The sequence below is a fragment of the Apiospora hydei genome (genome assembly GCF_038363865.1).
Source record: "Apiospora hydei strain CBS 114990 chromosome Unknown utg000009l_segment0_segment0, whole genome shotgun sequence".
NCBI lineage: Eukaryota > Fungi > Ascomycota > Sordariomycetes > Amphisphaeriales > Apiosporaceae > Apiospora > Apiospora hydei.
In genome coordinates this window covers 5656912-5677676 of record NW_027117368.1, presented here as the reverse complement: position 1 = coordinate 5677676, position 20765 = coordinate 5656912, and the positions used below count along the sequence as shown (strand labels likewise).

The 20765-nt window shown below is 55.4% G+C and overlaps 8 protein-coding genes across 8 annotated transcripts; 4 read left to right on the top strand and 4 right to left on the bottom strand.

Annotated features, from left to right (window-relative positions):
* Positions 1-722: 722 nt before the first annotated feature.
* PG997_013596 (Creatinase/aminopeptidase) lies at positions 723-2469 on the bottom strand (the record flags this gene model as incomplete). The annotated part of the gene is made up of 3 exons (XM_066817910.1): positions 723-916; positions 999-1379; positions 1434-2469. 3 exons carry the CDS (start codon positions 2467-2469, stop codon positions 723-725), a joined length of 1611 nt encoding a protein of 536 aa, XP_066663602.1.
* A 958-nt stretch (positions 2470-3427) lies between these two features.
* PG997_013595 (uncharacterized protein) lies at positions 3428-4122 on the bottom strand (the record flags this gene model as incomplete). The annotated part of the gene is made up of 2 exons (XM_066817909.1): positions 3428-3936; positions 4077-4122. The coding sequence occupies 2 exons, from the start codon at positions 4120-4122 to the stop codon at positions 3428-3430; spliced, it is 555 nt and encodes a 184-aa protein (XP_066663601.1).
* A 1688-nt stretch (positions 4123-5810) lies between these two features.
* PG997_013594 (metabolite transporter) lies at positions 5811-7571 on the top strand (the record flags this gene model as incomplete). The annotated part of the gene is made up of 3 exons (XM_066817908.1): positions 5811-6016; positions 6107-7087; positions 7211-7571. 3 exons carry the CDS (start codon positions 5811-5813, stop codon positions 7569-7571), a joined length of 1548 nt encoding a protein of 515 aa, XP_066663600.1.
* A 107-nt stretch (positions 7572-7678) lies between these two features.
* PG997_013593 (cation efflux protein) lies at positions 7679-9252 on the bottom strand (the record flags this gene model as incomplete). The annotated part of the gene is made up of 4 exons (XM_066817907.1): positions 7679-7722; positions 7781-8200; positions 8261-8681; positions 8758-9252. The coding sequence occupies 4 exons, from the start codon at positions 9250-9252 to the stop codon at positions 7679-7681; spliced, it is 1380 nt and encodes a 459-aa protein (XP_066663599.1).
* A 1234-nt stretch (positions 9253-10486) lies between these two features.
* On the bottom strand, positions 10487-11314 carry PG997_013592 (uncharacterized protein; the record flags this gene model as incomplete). The annotated part of the gene is made up of 1 exon (XM_066817906.1): positions 10487-11314. The coding sequence occupies one exon, from the start codon at positions 11312-11314 to the stop codon at positions 10487-10489; it is 828 nt and encodes a 275-aa protein (XP_066663598.1).
* Positions 11315-12699: 1385 nt separating this feature from the next.
* On the top strand, positions 12700-15014 carry PG997_013591 (uncharacterized protein; the record flags this gene model as incomplete). The annotated part of the gene is made up of 2 exons (XM_066817905.1): positions 12700-13322; positions 13382-15014. The coding sequence occupies 2 exons, from the start codon at positions 12700-12702 to the stop codon at positions 15012-15014; spliced, it is 2256 nt and encodes a 751-aa protein (XP_066663597.1).
* A 964-nt stretch (positions 15015-15978) lies between these two features.
* PG997_013590 (uncharacterized protein) lies at positions 15979-18119 on the top strand (the record flags this gene model as incomplete). Its single annotated transcript, XM_066817904.1, is given in 4 exon segments — positions 15979-16820; positions 16835-17316; positions 17382-17585; positions 17641-18119. The coding sequence occupies 4 exon segments, from the start codon at positions 15979-15981 to the stop codon at positions 18117-18119; spliced, it is 2007 nt and encodes a 668-aa protein (XP_066663596.1).
* Positions 18120-19032: 913 nt separating this feature from the next.
* On the top strand, positions 19033-20540 carry PG997_013589 (uncharacterized protein; the record flags this gene model as incomplete). Its single annotated transcript, XM_066817903.1, has 2 exons — positions 19033-19452; positions 19899-20540. 2 exons carry the CDS (start codon positions 19033-19035, stop codon positions 20538-20540), a joined length of 1062 nt encoding a protein of 353 aa, XP_066663595.1.
* Positions 20541-20765: the final 225 nt, after the last annotated feature.

Below are 20765 nucleotides of genomic sequence, written 5' to 3'. Positions count from 1 at the left end.
TGGCTGGGCTGGGTGGGGGATAAATTATCCCTGATCAGGTGCGGTCCGATGGCTGGCAGGGGGTTTTCTCGCTAGACGATTCGATCGCAAGAGCCTACCGCCATCGCTCGCTCTAGCCTACGGTTAGAAAAATTGCGACGCTAGACCGGCGCAATGACATAATTACTCCCAGCGCCGCAAAGCAAGATCTTCGTACCCGACATAAGTCTCGGATACGGTTTTGTTTTTCCCTCTTCTCCTTCCCGATTTGCTTTTCTGCGTGAGTAACGTCAGTAACTACATACTTAGTCTTTGTTGTTTTGATTACTGTCTGCCCATTGGCGCATACTTTACACAGAGATCATCAACCGAGGCGGGATCGCGATCCGACGTGCAGATTGAATGACCAGATGATTAGTGTTAGTGGTGAAGAAGAGCCCAGAGCCCCCCGTGGGGGCGCGCGCGCCGATGGAGGGGCTGCTGCACGACGTCACACCACTGGAGACATTACAGCCCGTTGGCAAAGCACAGGGGCCGAGACTGATGCGAACACGCACATGAGCAATTTGTTCATACCTTCTTATACTCATGCAGGCATTGCATCTACTCTAAGACGACGGACATCTTTAGTATGTATTTATGCGTTAAGCATGATACTGACATCGGAGTTGTGCGTCGCAAATTCTTTCTACTTTCAGAGTGCCGAGACCCCGATTCATAGAAAACCTGCAGAACATACTTCTTCAAGGGTCATAGGGCCCGGTCGCCCTCCGACCAGTCAGTAGTTCCGCCTCGCCTTCCTCTTTGACCAGATAGATATCCTCATGACGGACGCCGAACTTGCCCTCTAGGTAGATGCCCGGCTCATTGGTGAACGTCATCCCGGGCTGCAGTAGGACCTTCTTGTTCCACTTGTTGAGGTAAGGCGACTCGTGGGCTGTAAAAGTAGCAATAGTCAAAACCAACCCCGGATCAATAGAATGAATGTTTCAAAGGGAATGGGCTTGGAGAGAACTGACCTTTGATCCCAATGCCGTGACCAAGCCGATGTGTAAACCCGTACCCGTAGCCCGCCTCCTCGATGATGGTCCGCGCCGCAATGTCCACGCCCGCCGCCGTATGGTTCGGCATGAAGGCGGCGGCGGCGGCCGACTGGGCTTCGAGAACGATGTCCCAGACCTTGAACTTCTCGGCGCGGAGCTCAGGTGACGACGACGACGACAAATCCGTGCCATCATTGCGCCTGAATAATGACGATCCCATACAGCTTGGTAGGAAACTGTTCAACCGGTCAAGCCACGAAGACTGCTGCTTCGGTGGATCGATGAAGAAGCTGCGACAGATGTCGGAGGAGTAGCCGAGATAATGCGCCCTGGGAAGATGGTCAACAATCGGGTTATCTAGTGCATAAGATAGAGCATCGCATATCGTTCTACTCACCCGACGTCAATAACCACCATGCTCTCCTCCGTCAGCCTCATCCCCCCAGTAACGAACCCCCCCATGCGGCAGCGCCCCATGCTCCTCAAACAGCACGATATCGAAGAACAGCCCGAACCCGACCGACAACAGCGCCGCATCCAGCACATCCCGCACCTCGTCCTCCGTAAGCCCGGGCACCAGACACGGCCGCATCGCGCGGACGGCCATCACAGTCCCCGTATTGACGGCGCGCAGCAGCTCCACCTCGGCGGGGCTCTTGATCTGCCGCACGAGCTCGGCCTCGGGGCTAAGCCCGACCGTCTCGAAGCCCGTCGCGGCCAGGCCGCGCGCGATGAAGTCGCGGATCTCCTCGTCCATCATCAGCTTAGGAGGGGCATGAGTTGCTTCTTCTCCGTCCTCCTTCGTCGTCTTCTTCTGCTTGAACAGGTGCGACTCCATCAGCGTGGCGTACGGGTCCCAGTGCTCCTCCCAGACGACGATGTCGAGCTCCGCGCCGTCGCGGGACGGGATCCCCAGCATGCGGACGCGGCCCTCCTCGAAGTGCGGCGCGAGGAAGGCCGTCTTGGCGACGACCTCGCCCGTCTCCAGGGTCTGAGGCAGCACGAGCATCAGGAACGGCCGCTCCTCGGGCTCCCACGGCTCCCAGTCCACCTGCGAGATGTTGCCGTAGTACTGGAACGTGTAGCCGGGCTCGAGGACGAATGCGTCGACGCCCGACGCGACCAGCGCGCGCGCCAGCCGGTCGCGGCGCTCGAGGAACTCGTCGGCTTTGATGGGCACTGCGGGGTCCAGGAACGACAGGTCTGAGTGGAAGTTGTCGATGGCGCATTGCTGCACTTTCGCCACGTCCGGTCCCTTGCTCTGTTGTTGGCTACTGAAAGGTACACCGTTACCCAAAGCCCAGATGAAAGTGAGAAAGACCACGGAGAGTAAGAGGGCTCTGGTCAATCGGTGAGTAGTTTGTTGCCTGTCTTTCGTCAGTTTGGCCATCGATACATCTGGCGGCTGCGAGTGCGCCGCCGCATGCTGCAGCTTTTCGAATTCCATCGTTGCGATTCCGATTTGTATGCGATACCCAACATACAATGTCAGAATGGGATGAGAAACAAAGCCTCAAGTATCTCGTTCAGAGACACCACGCCCTCGACCCTCTTTGCAGGACGAAAGATAGACGCGGGTCCGCGCGTCGGCATGATGTGCGACACTGTGGGGTAGATGTTATCCCTCCCACCTGGTCCGGACAACACCGATGCTGCGGAGACGACTTGGAACCTGATGAACCAGCCCCTCGTCAACTTAAGCCGGCAGTTGTCGGTACAGCGACCATTGGGGAATATGCTCTTTATAGATACCAATCGTACTTGCGAGGGCCGTATACGAAGACTTACATCATCAAGTTTTTAGTAACTGAACGACCCCTAAAAGGGACTTGGCCATTGCGGTTTAGAGGCAAAGAGGCGCGCAGGGTCGCTGAACCACCCCGCAGTGCAACCTTTCCTAAGTATCAGCCAGAACACAATACTTTACCGGCTTCAAGACCACATCCAATCCGCTCGTTCAAACTCCGTTTGCTCTGACATGTTCATTTCTCTTTCAAGTTGGTTTCCGGGGAGGCCGGAGATATTCACAATGTTCGAAACAATTGACACAGCGAGCCCCTCACTAACACAGAGAAGTCTAGCTTATAGCTCATCAATTGGCTGATTCTAACATCGACGGGGGATAACAAATCACCAACATCGTTTTATACCTACCTAGTTTTACACTTCTTGTAGACTTGGTGTGCCGCTCAGGTATTGAAATGATATTCATATTGCCTTGTTCGCGACGGCTTTGCTTCCACCATTATTCCATACTGTACAGAGCAGAGATTGTTGGTACCGGTGGGATTCTGTTTATCCCACTGGCCAAATTGGCCAGCCCACCTGTTCCAACGGGTGCCTAGCGATTCCCCCAGTTGCTTCTCCATATCTCCATCTCCATACGATCCTGAGTACCTAGGTATCTACACCGACGACGTCCGAGCCTTGCTCTTCTCCCCAGCGGCAGCAGGTCCGGTGTGCTTCCCCTCCCCGCGCCGGCCACCAACCCACCAGACGAAGCAGACCTCCAACCCCAACGCGGATACGAGACATACAAACCCCGCCACCAGCGCCCACGCCCCGGCGCCGTACCCCGCGCCCACGTACCACTCGTACCCGACCATCCTGGCCCAGATCTTCCCGAAGAGGACGAACAGACAGATCATCTCCACGAGCGCCATGAGAAACGCCACCGCGACCGCGACTGGGCTCGCGACATTCAGCAGGAGCCGGCGGCCCCCGGACAAGGAGGGCAGCCGTAGTAGCGCGGCCCAGGCCTTGGACAGGGCGGCCAGGAGCGACAAGCCCGCCGCGACGGGGGCGAGCACGAAGGCGCTGGCCAGCTTCGTGGTCTCGGGGGTGTCGCCGTAGTACTCGAGGAGAGCGGCGGCGTAATCGTCGCCTCGCGTGGCGGGATGGTCGGCAGGGTAGCCTGGGCCGGTGGTAGTACAGTTGTTGCTAGGATTCGCCCCGCTGGCACGAGTGGAAAAGAAAGACACCAAAGTCAGCGCGCCCGGGGATCTCGACGGACGAGGTGAACTCACTACATGTCAACATTGCCCTCGCACCAACCCCAACTACCAAACACTACGAACCGCGGCAAGGGCAGTTCTGTCATAGCTGTTGATTCTGCTGCAATATTTGTTCCCGTCACAATGATCGGTTCAGTCGTGAAGGTTGCTCGGAATAGCCACAAGTTGGGATAAAGGGGGGCTGTCAGGCTGGGTACGAGCAAGAGCCCGCTGGCAGCGAGGAGCAGGACGACGACCGTCCAGCCTGTTTCAGATACGTTAGTTGACCATATTCATAGATGTGTAGATGGGTGAATAATAGAAGAGAATACCATACATACGGTAAGCTTGTTCAAACCCCATTTCTAGTATTTATATGTCGTTTAAATTGGGTAGGTCACTCGATGTAAATCAGACAGGGGTTGTAGGCTTTTCGACCATAGTTATTTCAGTAAAGGAGAGCCCCAGCTTCAAATCAGAAGGCATGGGCAGACCAGTTATATCAGATCCTCGCGGGATCCAAAGCGACGGCGTAACTGAAAAACCCAGTGTGCCCGGCAACGTCAGCCTGGATGGGAGATCAGCAGTGGGTAGGCAGCCAGTAGGGGGCTAAAGAGGCTTGATTGGGTCGTTGGCTACAACCCCAGCTTCGGTAGGCGTACCGGAGGAACGTTCAGTCGGAAAGACTTCGAGAATAATATATTTAGTATATGATGTCACTCCTCGGAAGATCTTCTACTGCTACACGTACCAACCGGTCACATATGCGTTTGCAATTTCCCTTTAGCGAGAGTAGCCAAAGTCTTAACTCTCCCAGCTACCATATCCCGTACGACACTTAAACCATGATCAGGCGCCAGTGTCCCAGACATCGGGTATGCTCATGCGAAGGTCAGATTCGAGATCTGCTGGAACACCAAGGTGAAGAAGGGCAAGTTCATTATGTGATCCCCGATGTAAGCTGAACTTCGATAAGAGTTTCCCATGGAAACAATTTCGCTCCAAATATCCATCTTTCGTCTCTTTCCATTTCCGTCCCTTCTCTATCTATCATGGGGAGGCCGTCGTGCGAAGGTAAAGGAGAGGCCATCCACACAAGTAGTGTGCTAGCTTTACTCTGAGAGCGTTGGATTTACTAATTCGCAGCCTTGTGAACATCACATCTTGCCAGGATCATATCTCATCCTTATATGCTGGCCATGCACCGTGTTTTGGCTGGTTATTCGGGATTCCCGGTATTCGGCACCCGGAACGCCGGGTATCGCCAGCCGGGGATTCTGGCAGGGGGCCCATTCTACGTACCGGTCCCAGATAGCCGGGTATCTTGGAGAGTTTCGCCAAACTACCCCGCCTGCCCCCAGACTGTATGTGGTGAAAGCCTCTAACGCAGATGAGTTGAACATGCAGCTTATCAATGGACCCCAATGTCGGGGCTGTCCCGCCTGTTCGGCTCGGTGCCGTAGCACCCCAACCACTCTTATCATTACCTGGGAAGGTCGCGCTAACGCGACGCTGTTCTTGGGGACCTGCCGAGGTGAGGTTCAAAAGACTGACAAGTTACGTCTTATTGCCGCGTGCGTTTCTCTTGTTTTCGAATGGTGTCAATTGACAGCAGTGCAATAAGTGCGACCAGACAGAAGAAGTGTGATAACAAGGACGCATCTGGGCTGTGTTTACTTGTTTCAATTGTATTTCTCGGTTCAATGTTGTTCTATCCTCTAGGGTTCATTGAGTCTAGCATGAATGTCGCAAGACACAACTCCTTATTCTTGATTGCCTAAGCACTCAAGACAAAATGGCTGCAGAATCAGCTACCATGGCAAAGACAGAAGCCGTTATGGCGACGCCAGATCGGAAAAAGGAGCCCAGTCCTACCAATACCCTCGCCACAGAGGATATCGAAATCCAGCCCATCGACGCGCCCGAGAAGACCTACTTCAGCAAAACCTCCGTCTGGCTCATGATCCTCTTCTCGGGGCTCGCGATCGGTTCCGATGGCTAGTAAGCAAGCACTTCTTCCTCTTTATTCCCTCCGCCACTGTCATACCCCCCATTATTCCCTGTGACTCAAGGCTCACGCGCCCACCACAGCAACGCCGCCGTCATCGGCAACGTCGAACTCCTCCTAGCGATCCTCTACCCCAACTCCCTAACCCCGTCCATCTACCAACGCCTCTCCAACGCCTTCCTAATCGGCATGATCGTCGGCATGCTCCTCTTCGGCATCGTAGCCGACCAGCTCGGCCGCAAAACCGGCGCCGTCGCCACCACCGCCCTCCTCGTCCTCGGCATCATCCTATCTTCCGCCGCGAACGGTACGAGCGAACCGGGTATGTTCTGGATGCTCATCGTCGCCCGCGGCGTCGCCGGCGTCGGCGCAGGCGGCGAGTACCCCGTCAGCGGCGCCGGCGCCGCCGAAGCCACCGACGAGAGCGCCTCGTACCGCAAACGCCGCGGCTTCATGTTCGCGATGCTCGCGGACCTGTCGGCGTCGCTCGGGTACGTCTGGGGCGGCCTGGTCCCCCTGTTGCTCCTACTCTGCGTGGGCGGCGAGCAGAACGTCGTGAAATACGACATCGTGTGGCGTACCTCCTTCGCCGTGGGCCTCATCCCGCCTCTGGGCATCTTCTGGTTCCGGCTGCGCATGGCCGTCTCGACGGCGTACCGCAAGTCGGCCATGCGCAAGCAAAAGGTGCCGTACCGGCTCGCGCTGAAGCGGTACTGGCGGCCCTTGCTCGGCTGCGCGTCGACGTGGTTCCTGTACAACTGGATCTCGATCCCGTTCGGCATCTTCAGCTCGACCATCATTTCGCGCAGCAACGCGGGCGAGAGCCTCGTCAAGAGCCTCGGCTGGGGCGTCGTGATCAACTGCTTCTACATCCCGGGCCCGTTCGTGGGCGGCTACTTGTCCGACAAGATCGGGCGGCGCAAGACCATGGCGCTGGGCTTTACGCTGCAGGCCGTCTTGGGGTTTGTCCTAGGCGGCGCCATGGTCCCTATCCAGAGCATCTTCCCGCTCTTCGTGGTTCTTTATGGTATCTTCCTCACACTTGGTGAAGTGGGGCCTGGAAGGTTAGTTGAAGATCCCTGTTCATCCCCAATGATTCCTATTCATTGCATCTCAATTTGTTGCCGGGATCCCAGATCCTTCCCATTCATCCCCCTTAGAGATCCATCACTAACAGTATAACACAGCACCGTCGTCCTTGCCGCATCCGAATGCTTCCCAACCTCCATCCGCGGCCAAATGATGGGCCTAATCTCCGCCTTCTCGAAAGCGGGCGCCGCCATTGGGACCCAAGTCTTCACGGCCACCCTGAACTCGTACGCTGACAATACCACGAAAGGCAACCAAGTCGCCTTCCTCATCGGGTCGGGCTTCGCCGTGCTGGGCGCCCTCATCGCCCTCTTCGTCATCCCCGAAGTGTCGCGGCGCTTGGACGACGACGACCAAGCTTGGAAACAGTATCTCCAGGAACATGGATGGGAAGCCAATTGGGGCGACAATGTCACCGAGGATCCGTCGGCGGTTGTAATGAATCGGGCTGTGTCTTGATCAATAGCCGTCTTGAATAGTATGTGATTATTATGCCAGATTTAGTTTACAAATGATATTAGCCCAAAGACCGGCAAGATTCTATAAGTGATTCCAAATCCAGCCCCTCAAGAGCTTTCGAGAGAATGCCCGGCAGGCCCCTGAGACATGTCTGATTAAGAGTTAGTAAGAAGCTGGTGAGTTGCGCGCCAAACAGAAGAAAAGCTTACAATCAACAGTCACAAATGCCCGGTCGACCTCCGGAAGACCCTCGCACACATACTGCAGCGTCTCCGCCACGTCGTGCACGGTGCGCAGCTTCACCTCCTCGTCCATGATGAGGTCGATCTCGACCCAGGTGCCGTCGCCCGCCTGGTACGCCTTGATGGACTTGAAGCCCTTGATGCTGTCGATGACGCTGAAGCGGTAGGCCAGGAAGATGATGCGGGTCCAGGTCTCGTCGCTGGCCTGGATCCCCGTCAGCGCCAGGATGGTCATGACGCACGTGTGGCCCCAGTCGTAGATGATGAAAAGCGAGAGCAGCAGCGCGCCCACGGGATCCAGTAAGGGGCCGACGGGGTACGGGATGTGGGCGCCGATGAGAGGGAAGAGGAGGGACAGCGTGTTGAAGAACACGTCAGTCTTGCAGTCTAGAATCCGAGGTTAGTGAGGTCTGGTTGTCAATCCATGGGCTGGTTGATCTCGCTTACCTTGCGCAAGGGCCTGCACTTGGGTAGACTTGATAGGGATGCATCCAAACCAAATAACGCCCTTCAAACCAATGGTCGCGGCCATGCTACCAATCGCAACCATGGGCAGTGACGTCGCCTCGGTAGGCAAATGCGGCGTGATCTTGTCTATCGACTCCTTGGCGACCTGCATGAACGAGATAACCATGATGACCGAAAACACCAGAATTCCGATGGGCTCGAGTCGCTTGCGACCTACGGGGAACTTCCGGTTCAGCTTCGACAGTCGCCAATTTACCAACCTGTTCGTAGACCAGACGATCAATGTGCAGAGCAAATCCAACGCCGAGTCCACGAGCGAGGCGAGCAGGGAGAGCGAATCGGTGTAGGCGATGGCCACGATCTTGGCGATCAAGAGGAGAATGTTGGCGATTACGTTGATCTAGTCGCATGTAAGTAAAACTGCGGACCGTAATTATGGTCAGGGTATATATACAGAGCTAGCTCCTTTTACTCACATTGATTGCCCATGTTGCGCGCCGCCTACTCTTTATCCTTTTCTCTCTTTCATCCTGTGGAAGGAAGGGCTCGATACTCTCGTTCGTCCCCTGCAGCGGGCCGCCGTTCTCATGGACGCCGTCGTGGTCGAGGTCGAGCGGGTGCATGGAATCGATGACGTCGTCGGCGAGAGCCAACACAAGGGCGTCGACCTCGACCCAGTCGTCGATCCTGTCATTCTGCTTCTCGTAGAAGTGGCGCACATGCTTGCTGGGGAGCTTCTTGAGGTCCTCGTCGCTCTGGCGGTACGTCTCGAAGGCGCGGTGGTTGACGCCGGCCAGGAGCTGCTGCTTGATCTCCTGGGCGCGGTTGCGGTTGATGGTCGCGTGCACGACGTCCTTGAAGCGGTACTTGCGCGAGGCGTTCAGGTTGCCCGACTCGAGGTCGTGCCGGCGTCGGTTCTCGCTGTTGACCGAGTTCCCGTTCGGGATGAAGTGGCGGCGTGTAGCGGGCATGGTCGGGCTGGCGATCGGACGGGGGCTCTTCCAGCGAATGATAGCTCTCGGAGTCTCTGGGGTTCAATGTCGCTAAAAGTGGCGTAGTCAAGCAAAAGTCGCGAAAAGATGCGCAGGAACGTTTCACACGAAAGACGGGCACGAATGAGGAATTTGAAGAGTCGTACTTGTCATGCTATTTGTCTAGGATCGAAGGGAATGCATCATACGTAGTGACACTGGCCAATTTCCAGAGAAGTTGGCAGTTTGGAGCTGGGCAAACAGCACGCGGTTGGCGGTCGCGACTGCTTGTCGGAGAACCTGGACAGATGATATCATCAGACATGCTTATTCCCGGCCAAGCTTCTCCAGATAAAAGCTTGGGCCGGCGGACCCGAGCCCAGCGGGCTGTTGGGTGGATTTGGCATCATCAGTTCTGATCAGTCGATTGACAGAAGAGCCCATCTTTTCTCCGACACTCAATCTGCAAAGCTAATCATAGATCTGGGAAGTGTATGCTAGGCAATCGTCGCATGTCTAATTGAGGAGTGCGGATGTGCGATAATGGTGGATAATTGGGAGCTACGGTTTTTAAGTCTTCTGGTGTTCCCTGGTGCAATTACTAGCCCCGGGTCGATGCAGGCGTCGATGCGACACTTAGGCGCTAGAATCTGGCGCGAAGGGCACTAACTCCAGCGGGAGCTCGGCATCAGAGCCCACTGAAAAAAACAGGTACAGACAGTCGGACAAGGAAGCAACGGAACGCTTGCAGGTGGATCATCATCGTGTTTCCAAGCGTTGACACATCATGACCCGAGGAAGCTACTAATTGGTTTTGCCAATGCAATGGAAAATATTCGATCAACACTTGACATGCACGCCGCATTTTCCCTGGGTGACTACCATCGCGCTTCGATGTAGCGTTCAAGTGCTAATCCCTCAGCTATTCTTGAGAAAGCAGCATTCCCTGGGGACTCGGTGCAGTCCCTTGCAGGCTCAAAGCTGGAACATCACCACAACACTGGCCCTCCAATCGTGCGACGCTTACTCTCAACCCAATGTCAATTGATGCTGAATTTTACCACTCGTTATTACCATAGAACAGGTAAGCATCGAATGTGTCTTGTTCATGCAAATGATCGCGCATCAGGGAGATATTGTGTTTTAAATTGGAATAAAGAATAATTGAGCTACAATTTGGACTACTACATCGTACCATATCCTTCAATGCCGGTTTCACTTGACTTCCATATCTCTACAACACCGAGCGCGGAACCCCGAGTTCCAGCCAAACAACCTTATCCAGCACGCCCTCGGACTCAAACGCCGCCGCAAGCTGATCCCTCCCCTCGGTGAAGTGGTCCCAGGACTCGAAGTGCATCGGCACCAGGACGTCGGCCCCGATCTCCCGGAACAGCCGCGCCGCCTGCCGTCCGTTCATGGTGATCAGCAACGGCTCCCCGCCTTCACCGCCGGGTGGCATGACCGCAGCGGCCCCGATGTTGAGCAAGGCGAGTGAGATGTGGAACCGCTCGCGCATCTGTGCCAGCTCCTCGAGGTACACCGTGTCGCCCGAGAAGTAGATCGCGTTCGGCCGCGACACCCCGTCGTCCCCGAAGGTGGATCCAAACTCGGATGCTGTCACAATGAAGCCATTGCACTCGCCGCCAGGTAGGTGCTGACATGGTGTTGCGGTCACCTCGAAGCGGCGCCCACCGATAACGAGGGGCACCATCTCCCAGGGATTGAGTCCAACGACGCCTGGGCGCGGCGCCAGCTTTCGCGCACCGTCCACGGTGGTGAGAACTCGGCGGCCATCGAGCAGGCGCCGACCTATGGGGTCCAGGTTGTCGGCATGGTCCTCGTGACTCAGGAGCACGGCGTCGATGGGCGGCAGGCTCTCGAGTGTGTGCGACGGCTGGTAGTGGCTTGTGAGAACGACGCCGGGCCCTACAGGGAAGGACGTCTCCGCCGGCGAGAGATAGGGGTCCGTTATGAAGGTCACACCGCCGACTTCTAGGATTGCTGTTGCTGTGCCCACGTGGGTGATCGTGAGGGAACTCCGGAATGTTGAAGGTGGCATAATGCTAAGCAATTTGTGATTCTTTCTAAGTCATTAAAACGCCGCTATTGCCATTGCGATCACTAAGAGATGACTATGGTCGGTTTATACAATAGCCATAACCCATAACGCAAAAGGCAGTCCCGCGCAAACCGTCCCTGCCAGGTGACGACTGAGCGGGCAAGTCCGACCTTCAACGGAGATATGATATGATTACTAATTCGCCTAGCCGATCTCTGGCCAGTGCTCTTTGTCCTGCTCAGCACTTAACAATCCTTAGACCCGGTCTCAATTCCGTGTCCGTTGGCCCAACTCCGGTAACCTGATATGCACTGACAGAGGTGTCCATGATTGGCCCTCGTGTAGAATGCCCGATAGGTACACATGTTGATAGCCAATCCAGGGCATCGAGGATTTGCCCGTGAAATGAATATAGTGTAGGGAAGGAACCAGGCGGGGAATCTATTTTAGGACCTGGATCAACCAGTTTGTGGGGGTTTCGGAAGCCATACGTACAGGTAGCACGTTAGAGTGGGGGCAGTGTTGTATCGAGAGGCTTCATTCTCAGACGTTCCCACATCAAGATGTTTCGAGAGCAAGCACACCTCAAAGGACGTGTGACGAACTGATTCGTATTAGTATCAACCCTTACGATTTACTTACTTCAGCTCGCCAATTCACGCTATATATCATCTTGATGTGCCTTTACTCCTATACCCGGAATAATATTGTACAATATACCGAATAGCCAATGTTGAATCCATTTGCTCCATTGACGCCCCTGGATTGGTGCTCTTTTGTTGAAACTGTGACCTTTTTGCGAGGTAATGTGCAGCAAACACAACCTAAACGGTGGGTTGCACAGTGAGGCTCGACCACTTCCTAGTGCTGACTTCAGCCGGGAAGGCCGGCAGTGAAGAAACGGATTGGTCATACCTCCTGCAGCTACATCAATCTATTCGAGCGATCGCCGGGTCTGCAGCTGATACAGGAAAGATCGACTGCTTTGAGGAACTACGGTAGCCATTTGTATCAATAAAGGGCTCGGTATCGTCACACTGGCATGAGCTACTCCAATTTTTGTCTACAAACCAAACTGTACGTGGTTTTGCATATGCAGTGTTCATTCAGCCTCGCAAGATACCAGGCTCAGTTCAAGGCCCAAAACTACAGGACAAAACCATGACGCGTCTTCTGACATAACTCCTCTTTTTTCGTACCGTGGCAGTTTCCATATTCTTACTGGATATATCTATGGTTTCTCAGTGGGTGACCTGTGCAAGACGACGAGAGCACATTTACAAGTTCAATGAAATTCGCTTATGCGGACACCGTTGACTATACCGGCTATAGTATCAGACATAATCTAAACCATGGACACGAATCCACCGGCGGGAGTTGTCAACATGTGTTCGAACGAAGAAGGAGGAGGAGAGGACGCGGATACGCTCCGTGACAATGTTTCTGTCAGTTCCCTTGGTCAATCAATCACAGAACAATCCGAAACCACGTTGCGAGACTCAACCCGTCAGGATGCTTCCCCATCACACCATTCAGAAAGAGACAATACAGAGACCGAAGATGGGCAACAAACGGAGCTACTATTCCTGGATAGTTTCAGACAACTCAAGCGATCCAAATCCATTGCCTCTTCCCTTAAGGTCAGGGACGGGTATGGCACCGGGACATGGTACAGGTTCTCGTACTGGGCCACTGAAGCATGGCTGTACGAGTTTCTAGCGTGGCTGATAAGCTGCTACTGCTTTGGTGGTATCGTTATCACGTTGTTGACTCATAACGGCCAGCCTATACCAGAATGGCCTTTCGACATCACCATCAACGCCCTGGTCTCGGCCATGTCTACTATTATGAGCTCCGCCTTGCTAGTGCCTGTGTCCAACGCCATCGGTCAAGCGAAGTGGTCGTGGATTGTCAAAAGGCGTCGCAAGCTTGAGGATATCGCGGTTTACGACGAAGCGAGCAGGGGTTCTTGGGGCTCGCTGGTGTTGCTGATGAAGAAGGGATTTCGGTACCTCTCGAAGCCCCTTCTCGAAATCCTCTCCTTATACTAACCAATGAATGCAACAGGGATCCGGTTGCGTTCGGCGCAATGATCACAATTCTGGCATTACCGATTGCCACCTTGTTGCAGCAGACTACCGTGGTGGTGCTTGAGAAGAGGCCTTTGGAGAATTCCACCGCGACACTGTTTGCACTCAATTGGTGGGCCGAGGGCTTGTCCACCGAGTCCGGACATCCGCGTGTCAAGGACGACATGGTCATGTCAATCAATCGAGGACTGTTCTTCGACGGTAATGTCAGTGACCCGTTCTTGACGAACGCTCTCCGGCCTAGACCTCAATGCCAAACTGGAAACTGCTCATTTGGCACCTTTGAGAGCTTGGCCATATGCAGTGAGTGCCAGGATATCACACAGTCTCTCAAGATGGAGAACAGCACCACTGGACTGGAATGTGAGGGTGACAAAGCTGGCGACTATCAGCAAGACTGCGCCCGCTGGAGCTTGCCCAATGGTCACAACTCCGGTTGGGTAAACTTCGGCTCTGGGATGCTGTTAAGTACAAATGCATCAGCTGAACCGATTCACCCCAGACCAGGACTTTCAATCTTGACCCTCACTGCCCTGGCACCTTGCTGGAACTATACGTATACACAGCGTAACAACAGCTATCATTACAAGGCTTGTATTGGAAAGGACGAACCAGGAAGCCAGCAACAGAAAAAAACGCAGGCACAAGAATGTACCTTGCAGTGGTGCGTCAATCGATACGAATCTGAAATGGTCAACGGGGTGCTACAGGAAAGCATCAAATCCACTATACGCTCGGGAGAGCCTACGCCGGGGCTTATGTACGACTTCAGTCCGCAAAACTCATCTGTGTCTTATTGGGTTGATCTACATCCGATCAAAGTGAGCGCTGGAACAGTTCTAGGCTATGGAAATATCCGAAGCGGTTTGATCAGAGGGAAGCTTTCAGTTCATCGGCAAGCCTCTGAACTGGTGACGACGTATCTCAAATCCGAGTTGGAAGGAACCACATCCGTGAACGATACCTATGTCAAAGGCGGCAAGCCCTACATACGACGCCTATACATGGCGCACCTCGGAAAGTATGAGGGAACAAACGTCCCACGGGGTTTCGATATGGATCCATTGTTCGGGACAATGGCCCTCAGCATGACGAGCTCTCTTCGGACGACTCCAGCTGGCTCCCAGGCCCAGCCTGCGGGTGACGACGGCAATGCCACCAGCGACGACTACGAGCCGGACGAGGATAGCTGGGATTTTCCCACCCATTGGCAGAACATTAGTACAGCCCCCGACCGGCTAGTGCCTGTACTCAGTGTGCGGTGGGGCTGGGTCGCGCTCCCTGCCGCGCTGGAACTCTTGACTTTCTTCCTGCTGTGTTATATGGTAGGGTGGAAATCGCAACGCTCGCTGCCTGTTTGGAAGTCTTCGACCCTGCCCCTTCTCCTTTTGGGCTCGGAAATGCACGATGGCAGCGGCGACAATATACCACGTCATCTCGTTGACATGGAGCAACTCGCCAAGGAGGCAACTATAGAGCCCGAGATTGCCATGGGCCGAGGGCATGGACCGGCAAACAAGAACCTTGAAGATGGCTGGAATTCAGAAGCGACAAGGAGTTGGAATCGCAAATATAGTGTTGGACATTCTACAACGGAGGTTGATATATGATATGTACAAGCCAGTTATGGGAGTCCTGAAACAAACCAGGGCGCCTGCTTAGCGACTGTTCAGCGGTTCTATGTATGCAAGCCGGATGAGGTCTCGCAAACGAAGAAACCGACATTAATACGATACAGCATGCATAATAAATAATCTTGGCAATCTGACAGCAAGCCACATTGCCGATATTAAAGGACGATGCATACTGAGGGACAGCTTTGTACAACAAAGACTAATCAAAGATTCGAACCGGGGTGGTTGGCTCTAAGCCTCTTCTGCAGCCAACTCCACTGCACATCTGCGGCCTCCTACCTCCGATAACTTCAGCGAAAGTACGCGACCTCCCACAACACAGAACCCCGTCTTCTCTTTTCAATAGATCTGACATGAAGAGCGGGATCTTATATTCTAGACGACATATAGCCAGGTTTCTCTGGAAGCCTAGTGCCAGCGATGCCGAATCGGCGTTGCAGCTCTGCGGAGGCGTACCCAGCTTTCCTTGGCGCATCCTCCCATTGAGCCGGTAGCGGTAATGCTGCTGCTGTCATTGGCTAGCACACCGCGAAGCACACTGATATGCCTGCCAGGTTGCCCGGGACCTCAGCGACTTGGTGCGCTTGTTTGCGCACTACTGCACGTCTCCCTTGCCCAAGATCATTTAGATCCTTGGAACTCCCCGGCTCCTGGCATCGAGACCCGGACGAGCCTTGCATCGCCTGAGGAGGAGATTGGTCAATTCATATTGCTCATTTTGTTATGATGTGATCGAAACCAACAGCCCAATATGCGTTTGTTTGGCCATATACGATGAGGCTTGAGGCAGGGCGCGTTTGCTCTTGGCGGGCGGATGGTGTCAGCTCGCAGCCTGCCTGACCGAGAGGAGACGCCCATTTAAGGAGCCATTCCCAACCATGAAGAATAGTCGCTTGTTAATGGACTTTGAGAGGTAATCACTGGTTTCCAGAGCTCCAACATGCGGTTTCTTCTCATCGAAACAGTGTTTGCCCTTGCAGCCCTGACCTTTGCATCTCCTGCCTCGAGACGCGTCACGCACCAAGTGACCCACGAGAAGCGTCACCAACTACCCGAAGGATGGGCAAAGCGTGAGAAAGTCGACGGTCGCGCCGTGCTGCCTCTGCGCATCGGCCTGAAGCAGCGCAACCTGGACCGGGCCGACGAGCTCCTGGATCAAGTATCCCACCCCAAGAGCGGCAACTATGCCAAGCACTGGAGCCCTCGCGAAGTAGCGGATATGTTCGCGCCCAGCCAGGAATCTGTCGACTCGGTCAGCGTCTGGTTGGCCGAGTCGGGCATCGACCCGAGCCGCATCGTCGTCTCGGGGAGCAAGGCGTGGATCAGCGTCAACGCGACCGTGTCCGAGGTCGAGTCGCTCATCAAGACCGACTACCACGTCTACGAGCACACGTCCGGCCACCTCCACGTCGCGTCGGGCTCGTACAGCTTGCCCGCCTACTTGAGCGAGGAGCACGTTGACTTCATCATGCCCACCCTGCACTTCGACGCCAAGATCATGCCGGGCCGCAAAGGCAGCGGCGACCAGCTGCGAAAGCGGCAGCAGCATGTACGAACTCGCAAGCTGTCTGGTCCTTACAGCGGCGCCGCCAAGACGATTGGGCAGAACACGGGCTCCCTCGCCAAACTGGGCGCGCAGATCGGCATGTCCAAGATCATCACCAAGATCGAGAACTGTGACACGCAGACCACGCCGGACTGCCTGCGCGCACTGTACCGTCTCCCGCACGGCACCTCCGCCCAGCCCGGCAACTCGTACGGCGTGGTCGAGTACACGCCGCAGTCGCACCACCCAGAGGACCTAGACTTCTTCTTCTCCCGCTTCTCCCCAACCGAGGTCGGCGACCGCCCCTCCTCGACTCCATCGACGGCGGCTCCCTGCCGCAGAACCTGACGAACCGGAACCTGTACGTCGAGTCGTCGCTGGACCTCGAGTACGCCATGTCGCTGGTGTACCCGCAGAAGGTGACGCTGTACCAGGTCGGCGACATGCTGGGCGGCGGCTCGTTCAACAACTTCCTCGACGCCCTGGACGGCTCGTACTGCACTTATGCGGGCGGCGACGACCCCGAACAGGACGGGGTGTATCCCAATCCCGAGGTCGGCGGGTACAAGGGCCCCGCGGACTGTGGCACTTCCAAGGCGGCCAATGTCATCTCTACCTCGTATGGGTACAACGAGGCGGCGCTTACCGAGGCCTACCAGAAGCGGCAGTGCTACGAGTACATGAAGCTCGGGTTGCAAGGCGTGACGGTCCTGTACTCCTCGGGTGATTTCGGTATGTAATCTCATCTGCATTTCTCGACGGCCATACACAATTGGTGATACTTACTCATCTTGCAGGTGTGGCTGGAAACAACAACAGATGCATCGGCAATGGCAAGTTCGTCAACGGCACCTCCGGAGCGTTCAACCCATCGTTCCCCGGAACCTGTCCCTACATAACATCAGTAGGTGCGACGCAAGTTCCCACCGGGACGAACATCCTCGACGCCATCGCCAGCAAAGTGCAGCCCGAAGTCGCCTGCGAGACTATCATCAAAAGCGGTGGAGGGTTTAGCAATGTAAGCCCCTGATTTCCCACTGCGTTCAACTCCCTTAGGCTACTTGTTTGTGGATACTCATGGTAACCCCTTTTTCTTAGGTCTTCCCCCTCCCCGCCTACCAAGCCGACGCCGTATCCCACTACCTGACAAATTACCCGCCCCCTACGGTGCCGACCGGTACAACAACACGGGCCGCACGCGAGCATTCCCCGACGTGTCCGCCAACGGCGCCAACTACGTGGTCGCGGTCCTCACCTCCTTCCACCAGGTGTTCGGCACCAGCGCCTCGACGCCCACCTTCGGCGCCGTCATCACCCAGATCAACGAGCGGCGACTGGCCCTAGGAAAAGGGCCCGTGGGGTTCCTCAACCCGGCTCTGTACGCGCACCCTGATGTGATGAACGATATCACTCGTGGGGCTAACCCTGGGTGCGGCACGGGCGGGTTCGCGGCGACGCCGGGCTGGGATCCGGTTACGGGGTTGGGGACGCCTAATTTTCCGAAGATGTTGGATATGTTTCTTCGATTGCCGTGAGAAAGGGGTGGGTAGACACGGATGTGGACTTAGGTCTCGTGAGTAACCAGGGCGCTGTGGCGTCATTGATTAAACGCACGCTCAGTTCGCGGGGCAGAAATAAATGATAGTCTATATCTTACATTCTTGATACCAAGTTAGGATCGGGGCCATGGTCCCTCACTACCTTGCTTGTACCCTATTAGTTCAAGACTTAGACATATTCCTAATAACGGCCCCCTTTAGTGCTCAGTGATACGGAGATACCAAAACGAATATAGCACTACGGCTTACACCGGGGCACGCTCCTAGCAGGAATGAAACCAAATGAAGAAGTCGAACTTGGCTAAGACTTGTACAGGCTAAGGATCGATCTTGCCCGTGCAAACAGTCGTGTATAAAGATATTTGATTAACTGTAGGTGGGGTATATCAATCTCCAATAAGCTTCAATCAAGTTAAGCTTAAACCGTCCGACCCGTATTGGATCTGAAGAATGGAGTTTAGGTATCAGATGGTACAGTACGCGCGAGAATAAAGTTTGACCCGAGACCCGAAGAAGGTTTGCCCAAAAAGGTTCCAATCCCACGGGAACGGAGATATGTATTGATTACTGCCTAAATAAAGATTTATATGTAGCAACGGGCCCAGCTACTGTATTTCTCCCTATCATTGAACATTTCATTTTATTATTTCAGGAGACCCCATTATGATCCCATTGACTGTCTAAATCTCCCAACAACACACTGACAAACACGATATTGCAAGCCCCCTCTCACGCACTGAATCTGATTATGGCTCCAATGATGCGTGCTCCGTCTAGGAACCACAGGCCTGACGACGGAAACAACAACTCGCGAGGTTCAGACCGGATACGACCAAGAAAGCTCAGGGACCGCAGCAAAGAGAGGAGAAAATGTCTCGATGAGGACACAATGTCAGAGATCGAATGGATCCAAGCCAACTACAACAAGATGGCGAGGAAATGGATCGAGTCAGAAAAGCAGAGATTGATCCTGCAGCGTAGGATTGACGACCTCGAGGTTAAGCAGTCTTCGTCTCCAGAGACACTTGAGGAGTCGAGGCCACTCAAACCTGGTAGGAGAAGCAACACCCCCAATGGGAGAGTTCGACAACGGAAAGCCGAACAAAGGGCCAAAGCCCACAAACGACACAGGAGGGCATCGTCGTCGCCTCCTCCATCCTCCAGAGACATATTGTCCAGCGACATATTGTCCAGCATCGAAAGCGACGACAGTTGGTCGGTCGGCAGACGTGATGGGGAGTTGGACGATGATACTGACAGCGGGGGCGAGGGCTATCGAGCAGACTCCGAGACTGCTCCCCGAAATTCTGTGCTTCGACCCAGTCCAATATCACAGACAAACAGCAGGACTTCTCGTTCTCTGAGCCCCAAGGCCCTCGCAAGTCTCTGCAGGGCACGGACACGGCGACGAACTGCCCAATGGGTCCGACGACAGCGAAAGGAAGATCGACGAAAGCGGAAGAGAGGCACTCGATCCTCGCCCGTGTCCACCTCTGACGCCTCTTCCGATGTGTCTGAAATATCCCAATCATCGATCCCGGCATCCGTGATATCCGCCCAGAGCTCCTCCTCTACCCAACCATTCGCCAGGGCCTCTAGATCCCCGAGCCCTTTACTAAGATCCCCACCCTCCTGTCCCCCCTCACCGAATCATCATGACTACCACGACAACATCCCCCGCCTCCCCGCCCCTACCGCCCGCCCCTCCTCCCCCGCCTCTTCATCCCCTCCCGCGCCGGCCTCTCGATCCTCCAGGACTCCCTATCCATCGCCCAACAATGCTTCTACCACGCCGCCCTCGAAACCTGGCCGGCCTGGACCCGCGACCTCTTCCCGCAAGGCGCGCACGAGGTCTCCTTCGGCGCGCTGGACCTGCTGGGCTATTTCGCGGGGTACAGCGTCGGCGACGGCGACTTCGCGATGCGCGGGGCCAGCTCGCGCGAGGTGTTCCACGCGCTGATGGGCATGACGGACTTGAGGAACCGGACGTGCCACTTCCCGCCCCGCAGCGATGCGCATTATCTCCGGATGATGCGGGGATGGCAGCGCCGCCGGACCCCGCAGACGGCGGCGGAGGAGGTGCGGTTCGCTATCGAGGAACAGCAGGGGACGTGGGCGGGGACGGGGAGCGGGAACTGGCCGTTCGAGCCCGACTGCGCGGGCTGGTATTGCGAGGCCATGGCCGCGGCGCGGAACCTCGCTCGCGTGCTGGATGAAGAGGCGGCGATGCGGGCGCTGGACGACTTATACGACCGGGTTGAGGACCATGCGTGGGCGATGCTGCGCGCCATTGAGGACATTGCGGCGTTCGGGGGAGGGTGTGCGACGAAGCACATAATACTAGCAGTAATGAGGAGGAGGCGGCAGATGAGCAGGAGCACCGGCGGCGGGCGATGATGCGGGCGCTGCCTGAAGAGCTGCTCGTGCCGATCGACATGTTCTTCCAGACCGTGGATGTGCGGGATAAAGGATGGCCGGATATCATTCTACAGGCGGCTGTGGTCTGGAGCGAGACGAATGGCTACAATGACGCATATTGAGCCAGACCGATTTAGTGGATGCTACGGCTACGGAAGCTATGTGTAGCATTGATTACGGAACGCAATGGCGAAGGCAGTCACG